The 8155-nt window shown below is 34.2% G+C and overlaps 1 protein-coding gene across 1 annotated transcript; it reads right to left on the minus strand.

Annotated features, from left to right (window-relative positions):
- Window positions 1-2044: 2044 nt before the first annotated feature.
- LOC114318865 (G-type lectin S-receptor-like serine/threonine-protein kinase At1g61550) lies at window positions 2045-6444 on the minus strand. The gene is made up of 7 exons (XM_082879500.1): window positions 4961-6444; window positions 4751-4861; window positions 4070-4224; window positions 3783-3993; window positions 3344-3581; window positions 2575-2725; window positions 2045-2470 (listed from the first exon to the last, which is right to left on the minus strand). Exons 1-7 carry the CDS (start codon window positions 6291-6293, stop codon window positions 2168-2170), a joined length of 2502 nt encoding a protein of 833 aa, XP_082735626.1. The 5' UTR covers window positions 6294-6444; the 3' UTR covers window positions 2045-2167.
- Between the last annotated feature and the right edge of the window lie 1711 nt (window positions 6445-8155).

Raw genomic sequence — 8155 nt, forward strand, 5'->3', positions numbered from 1 at the left:
ATGCCCAGAGTGTTGCAGATGAAAGCTCAAAGTTGTGCCGAAGCATTGGATGAAAACAAAATCCCAGACTTATCAAAGTTAAGGAACTAGCTCGAGGCACTACTATACACCTCAACGATATTCAATAAATTCATACATTTTCTTTGATCAGCTCTGAGGAAAAGAACGACATCATTCATGAAAAATAGTGCTATAAAATTGGGCAAGGCCTCCTCATCTGCAGAGCAAAAATCCTTTCCAAATGGATGTTTTGGGTGATAAGATTGGATAGCACTTCAGATACCAATAGGAACAAATATAGTGAGAGAGGGTCTCCTTGGCGCAGTCCACAAGAGGGCACAAAGGTAGTTCTCATGTCCTCATTAGCGAAAACTGAGTATTTGACGGTAGTGACACATTCCATGATAAGAATATGTTATGAACTAATTGAGATACAAGTAATTGAATGAGTTCCTAATAAATTCCCAAATATAAACGGATTACCAGACAAGGACATTATTGCCTTAAAAATTTCAATAAATGTATCATCTACCATACATATGATCTGATTTTATATAAACACATAACAAAATCCTTACAAAAAGAGTTAAATATAAAAATATAATATTTTAAAATAATTAACTATTAAATTTTAAAAAATAAAATATAAATGAATCATAATTTAGAGAATTTACCGAATAATTTTCCTTCATGTCCAAGTCAACCAAGTGGAGCGACATTTACGGACTCCAGTCATCACGCTACGTGATGTGTGTCAACTCTGAAGTATTTCCCTCTTGTAAATCAGTAAGCACACCAATTTTGGATTCCCAAACTCAATCTCTACTGACATAATTTTTATATTTTATTGGGGTTCTTAGGTCATGTGACTTATGACACATATGGTTGGTTTAGGGGTTCAAAATTGGTAGTCCAAAGCATTTTCGAATCAGTAATACTACATCCCTAATTTTAGAACTCCAAAATCAATCCCTAATGACATGACAAATATTTATTAGATAATTTTTATATTTTAGTAGGATTGTTTAGGAGTCCAAAATTAGGGATCAAAAATATTTTTCTTTCAAAATTAAACATCAGTAACGACTTCCAAAAATCTACGAAATGCTCCTTCCTTATTCACGTAAAATAAAAATAAAAATCAATGGGAGCTTGGACTAGTAGTACAACCAAAGAATGTTCTTTTTTCTTTTTTTCTTTTTTTTAAGAGAATATTTATTTTTTTTATAAATATTAAAAGAATTAAGTCAAATTGAATTATCAATTGTTTAAAATAATTTACCAATACAATTCCGTAATTCAATACATAGGCCCTGTTTATGAGCACTTACAAGTCAATTTATTCAATTTATTTAATTTAAAAAATTAGGACAATTGGTGAAAAGTCTATACCCATGAGGCCATATGTTGTTTAGCCTAATGTTTGATATTTTTTGGTGATAAGAACATGTTTAATGAAATTATTTTGTGAGAAAAACAAATTATTTTTTTGAAGAATTTTTTAAATCAAATGTACCCACATTGCTGGACCGATGCTAGATTGCCGTTGACTGAAAGTCGCCATAAAAGTTGCCTAAAAAGTCAATGGCAGTGGCAGATGGTGGCAGGCAGCAACAGTGGTGGTGGTGATTATATGGACAGATAGGTAGATAGGTGAAAAGATAGGTGACACATGGACAAAGAGTGGGATGACACGTAGACAAATAAGTGAGCTAGCAATGGATAAATAGATGGGTTGGTGGGGGTACAATGGTCTTTCAATAAATAATTGATATTTTAGTCTCAAAAGAATAAAGTTTAGGCCTATTACCTCAAAAAATTTAGAATTGGACATCTAGCTTGAGTACCAAAAAAAGTAAATTCCCTAGTGATGTTTGACTTCAATTTTAAATTATAATTTATTTGAATTTTTCAATTTATTTAGCTCAAAAAAGTAAGATATTCTTAAGTTACAATTTGTAAATCTTTTATTTTATTTAAAATGATTAAATAAATATGGACAAAGTATTCCCACCCATACCGAAGCTTATGAATAGCAAATAACTAACCGAGAAGATCATCTGTGTTACATAACATTTATTTCAAACTTTAATTGCTATATTTGTAGATGTCATTGTACAATAATACCAACATACATTGTGCGACATGTACATGATTTGTTAATTGGTTATCGTCCTTCAATAATCGATAGAGATGCCTCATTAATGGAGCATATTTTATTATGTTGTGACCGAAGATCAGCGTCTGACAAGCTTTGGATAGTAAATGTAGGTTGTTTTGGATGTGGAAGATCCATTTCATTACTCAACATAAAAACCACAATAGACATGGTTGGCCTATCTGCAACATGATCTTGAACACAAAGAAGACCAATCTGTACACATCTCATTACTTCAGACAAGGAACATGAATCAACCACTACCTCATCCACTAAGTCTGATGCCTGGCCTTCATTGTACAATTCCCATGCCTAGAATAGTTCCACATATGTCCATATATGAATTAGTAGAACTACATAGAATGCTAGTGACAACAATATTTGAAAGCATGTAAAGATGAAATTAGTGCACTTACATAACCAAGGAGGTTTAAATATTTTTCATGATAATGAAAACTAGTATTCCTCACACCACTAACCGTCTCTAATAACAGAACACCAAAGCTATAGACATCCGACTTCTCTGAGAATAACCCTCCCATTGCATACTCGGGAGACATGTAGCCACTGCATTTGATCGAAAATTGTTACATTTATGCTTACTCAAGATTATAGTACTTCCAATAAATAAATATAATGTAACTATTCTAAAAAAATTAAAAATTAAAGGAAGGGAAAAAAATTATTTACTGAATCAGTGGTACTGCCTGAATATATATATATATATATATATAAATAGAAGCAAATAAGGATTTTATATAAAACAAGATGATCAAACTCTTGTGGTTTGCTTATTTGGGAGTAATGTATAGTAAGGGCTCCTGCAAATTGAATAATAAAAAAAAATAATTAATTATTAATAATAAGGGCTCTTGCTTTCTATAATGTTGAGATCATGTTTTTCAATCTATTTTGTCTAAAAATGTTGAGATAAGAAAACAGTAATGGAGGTAAGAAGGGAAGATAACTAATTAGGGGAAGGGAGAGACGAAGAAGAGTATAGAAAAGACCATTATACTTTAAAAGATTGTCTCCATCCTAATCCAAGATATATTTTAAGACCATTATACTTTTATTTGTAGTATTTCAATCATCAAATGTTCCATATCATACATAACTACATCAGTAGGAAAAGTAGTTGGCAAAGGTGAGCAAAATCTATTGTAGGAAAGAAAGGATCCTTACAATGTTCCCATCACCCTGTGAGTGTTTGCCAGTTCTTGAGTCACTCGGAAAGTTCGCGCTAACCCAAAGTCTGAAATTTTTGGATTCATGTCATTGTCCAAGAGAATATTGCTGACTTTCAAATCTCTGTGAATAACCCTTAAACAAGAATCGCGATGGAGATAAAGAAGCCCTCTGGCAATACCCTGAATAATGTGGAAGCGTTTAGCCCAATCAAGCTTCACCCTTTTCGTTGCATCTAACCAAAAACATGACAGTCAAAAAGATGCATTCATCAAAGTCAGTCCTTTCCATACATTGTATCACCAATGAGGATAAGAAAACAAAGCTAAACATAAGTTTTGAACATTTCTTTCCTCGGTGTTAGGCAAGGTTGTAGTAATAGTATTGAATGACCTATGAGCAATTTACAGTAATAAAGATGAGACTATAAACCAACCGAAGAGAAAAGTGTCCAAGCTTTTGTTTGTCATGTACTCATAAACCAATAGCTTCTCTTCCCCTTCAATGCAGCAACCCAAGAGCCTAACAAGATTCCTATGTTGTAGTTTGGAAATCAATACGATCTCATTCTTGAACTCTTCCACACCTTGTCCTGAATGCCTCGAAAGTCTTTTCACTGCCACTTGATGGCCATCTTCTAACCTTCCCTGTAGACCACAATTTTAATTAGTTAGTACATCGGATATATGTCAGCGTAATTCGTATATTAAAGAGTATAATTACCTTATATACAGGTCCAAATCCTCCTTCCCCAAGTTTGTTTGTTGTGCTGAAGTTATCGGTAGCGACTAGTATTTTATCAAAGTTAATAATTGGTAGCTCTGAAGTGTCCATTGAATCAACCATTTTAAAGTCCTTTCTCATGTTTCCTCTCTTTACTGATGGTCAAAAATTGCACCATAGAACAGAAAATTATTTAGATTTCCCAAATTTGAAATATGTTAAAAATAATCATAGTTGCTTCGCTTGTTGAGCAAAAAACGAATCCAATAATTTATGACTTAGCTATAGCTAATGATAAGTGAATTTCCTCGTAGTTGTTTTTTGTTTTGCAGCTTAAAATGTTATAAAAATACCGTTCCTGTTTTTTCTCAAAGTACACTGGCTTTAAAATTATAAATTTTGTAGGTGATTAAACTTGAAGATTCTTTTAATTAATCAGACTATCAAGAGTACAAAATTGTTGTATTGTCTGCAGAAAACACAAATGAATATTTATACCACTTTGAACAGAATAAAGAGCTCATCTAATTTTGATGAAACAAAAATCATTATTTTTCGTTGATAGGAGAGTGAAAATTGATGGCCACATCTTTGTGTTACATGTCCATGACAAGTTAGTTTCAGAAGCAAATAGATATGTCCTTGTTGATTTACTCTGCATATTAAAAATACCCTACTAACCTCTTTGATTTGCTCTCCACCTGTGCATACCATACATGAAGGCACCCAAGAGGACAACCCCATAAATTGTAGTAAAGCTGATGATGAACTTTTTATTTTTCTTATCTTTACCTAAAAAAATAAAATGAAAAAGATAATGAAGAACAAATTTTAAAATAAAAATGATATTGCTAATCCTAAGATATTAAGGCACAAATCAATTAACTTTACCCAGCTCTAAGTATGAAAGGCGAAGGAAGAGGTCGTTCCCGGCAGCAAGTGGAAACTGCTGAATATCCATGAGGCCTCCAGACCAAACCATGCAATGAATTCCAGTCACATATGCATATGCCACACAAGAACAGTTACTCAAGCACCATTGTTGGCAACCTGAGGAATCCTTGTTGTGCAAATATTCATAATGATCTGGCAGCTTCATATCGCTCAGCTTCCAAAACCCATCATTTTGAGCCTTTCCTGATGATGCCAAGCTGCTAGTGTTCTTTTCGCAAAGCAGTTCAGTTTTCCTCACGCAACCACCTGCCCAATTTCCTTTCCACCAATCCTCAGTTGAATTTGGTACAAACCCTTTCAAGCACTCACAATTTGGAGACTTATTCTTATCGCAAACTCCGAAAGGTCCACAAACCCCATAAATATCACATCGATTGGCCGGAACCATCCAAGAAACATACAGGTTCTTGACTTGTTCATCCCAGTGCATTACCTTCAAAGTTCCATCTGGTGTTAAGAAAATAAATTCAACATAAGAGGTGTTTTCACTGTACCATGTGATATACACACCTCCCTGCTGATTATCGTGTACGACATTTAATTTATTGGCATAACCGTGGTCAATGTCCAGTTCCCCTATAAACTTCGATCCGTCCCATGGACCACTTCTCCAGTATGGCTTGAAACCATTCCAAATGAAAACCTGCGTTGGTGTGTCCAGTGAAAACCCGCAAACATACTCTCCAGGCGATGGGTCATCTTCGGTCAGCCAGGAAGACAAGAAGCGTTTCTCTCCTGTTTTAGTATTCATTCCTAGCATCATGCCGGGTGAAAAAGTGTCACAAGGATAGTTAAAACTCTCCCACAGGATCAGTCCAGAGACGTTATCTTTAAGAGTAAGGTCTCCCCTGTCTGAAAGCACTGCAATTGAATTGTTGGAATGGACAGAAACATTTGTCAACCAGACAGTGTTGTTCATGCCATCAAGTAGTCTCAGATTTCCATCTTTACCAACTGTTAGACTTGAAGAGGCAGAGTCTGTTGCCGTAACTGTAAGTGGATTCTCTCTGTTTGCCACCCATACGACTTTTCGATCATCTATTGGTATGTTCTTGTGCCAAATCCCAACATATTGCTTACTGGAATTGCTTGGAATGAAGAAGCCTAACTCAAAGATTTGGCCAGAGGAGATGAGAGTTTGTCCTACTAAGATTGGTTGTGATTGTGTTAAAGTATCAGTTGCAGAACAATGTTGCGATGGAATGGTGAAGACAATCAAGAGGACTGGAAATGAAAGAAAAGCATTAGGGCTTGTGTATTGGACACCCATTTCTCATGTAAAATATTCTCGCTTTTGGGCAGCCATGGTTAGTGCTGCTTTGTTTTGAAGGTGTCCTGGGACTTGTTAAATGATTCTGGTCTAATGACATGGTTGGTGCAATAGTCATGGAGTTGATTTCCACACCTTGACTTACCTTTATGCTCACATTTCTTTGATTATCATTGACATTATAGGTGGAATATTAAAATGTCGCTATCAGTGGACTGAACAGAATTTCGGAGAAGTGCACTACGGTCCAGTCGGGGTGTAAGGCTCACGATAGGGAGCAAGGATCCCCTCCTTGACTCCCCTATTTAATTTCTTACTTGATGGGCCATTGGGTCAACTTTTGGGTTGAATTTTGATAATTCAAATCGTTCTCATTTTAAAATTTGTCATGTATATTATATCTGTAGAAAATCAAGTCAATCGAATATCAAAAACCACACGAACTAAAAGTTTTATTAAACAATAAAACTGTTTATTAAATTTTTTTATAAATGGTTTTTAGTTTTTCCGATATTCAATTAATGTGATTTTTTACAGGTATGATGCACATGACAAATTCTAAAATGTGAACGGTTCGGATCATCAAAATTGGGCTCAAAAGTGAACCGAATAGCCCATCAAGTAGGGAGTCAAGGAGGGGATCCTTGCTTCACGATAGAGTCCTATCTCCTAAATATGAACCGTTTATTTTGTAAATTCATGTGGATCATTCATAAAAAAAAAAAAAAAAAATCGAATTAATCTCATCATTGATTAAATTATGAAAAAAAAAAGAAAAGAAGAAAAAGTCGCATCAAACAGATGAATGTTAAAACCATGACAGAGCATTTTGCAGTGGAACGTACATAATTGTGTTTCTAATACCAGAAATGATGTGTTTTTATTAATTTTGTTTTACATGTCGGCACTTAATTTGGTTATTTATTTTTTATTTTTTTATTTTTTTCAGGAATTGTGAATCAGTGGAATAATTAAGAAATATTTGCATTTTCAAGGTAATGCAAATTTGTTATGTGCAAGTCATTGTGTTTGGTACAAGTCTTTCATATACGTCAAAGTTGTACAAAAAAATATTCTATTTATATTGTAATTATTCTTCCACTGTTTATTTGATTTGTATTTCTCCCCATTTTTTTCAAAGTGCAATATTTATAAATCCTAGGGTATCTATTGTTGACCTCAAGTCAAAGGCTCCTCAAATCATACAAGTTAATTACATTCTTGTGGAATTTGGATCCTCGGTGGCCTTTTCCTGCCGCAAATCCTTGTCGCTCTCCAAAACGATGTCATTTTAGAGGTTTTTTTTTTTTTTTTTTTTTTGCTTTCCCCTTCTCATTTTTAAACCCTCAAGGCGATCGAATCTGTGAAGCTAACCACTCGAATCAGTGAAACTAATTTATTCATATCCCCATAGATCAAAGGCTTGAAAACAACTTCATGCAACCCACTTTGTCTGTTTAAAATATATATATATATATATATATATTTGCAGAACTCCAAATGAAATTGTGGGATTCCAAATTCAAAATGGAAAAGCCCTTTCCCCTTCCACTTCGGCGAGAAGACTTGCAAGTTGCAACAATTGATTCAAGCCACTAAACACCATTGAAATTTCTTGATTATTTATCTCTCTCTCTCTCTCTCTCTCTCTCTCTCTCTCTCACTCTTCATTTTTCAGATTGTTGAATGTTGAAGCAGAAGCAGATTGTTGAATGTTGAACCAACAATGCAAATTTCAATTGAAACAAATCAAGGCCATTAATAATAACTAAGGTATTATTATGTTGATTCAGTAATCTCAACCCAAAATAATCCAAGTTTCCTATGTTTTCTGGGTTTGGTAATAATCTGAAGCAGATTAT

This window comes from Camellia sinensis, chromosome 7 (genome assembly GCF_055761805.1).
Source record: "Camellia sinensis isolate YWXY chromosome 7, ASM5576180v1, whole genome shotgun sequence".
Taxonomy (NCBI): domain Eukaryota; kingdom Viridiplantae; phylum Streptophyta; class Magnoliopsida; order Ericales; family Theaceae; genus Camellia; species Camellia sinensis.

Bases quoted from the DNA above. Each gene is read 5' to 3' on its own strand.
- LOC114318865 (XM_082879500.1), bottom strand. From the start codon at position 6,293: ATGGGTGTCCAATACACAAGCCCTAATGCTTTTCTTTCATTTCCAGTC. The intron at 3,582-3,782 runs GTTGGTTTATAG...GTTTTTGGTTAG, and splicing joins CTTGGACACTTTTCTCTTCG to ATGCAACGAAAAGGGTGAAG. The intron at 2,726-3,343 runs GTAAGGATCCTT...GATCAAATGCAG, and splicing joins CACAGGGTGATGGGAACATT to TGGCTACATGTCTCCCGAGT.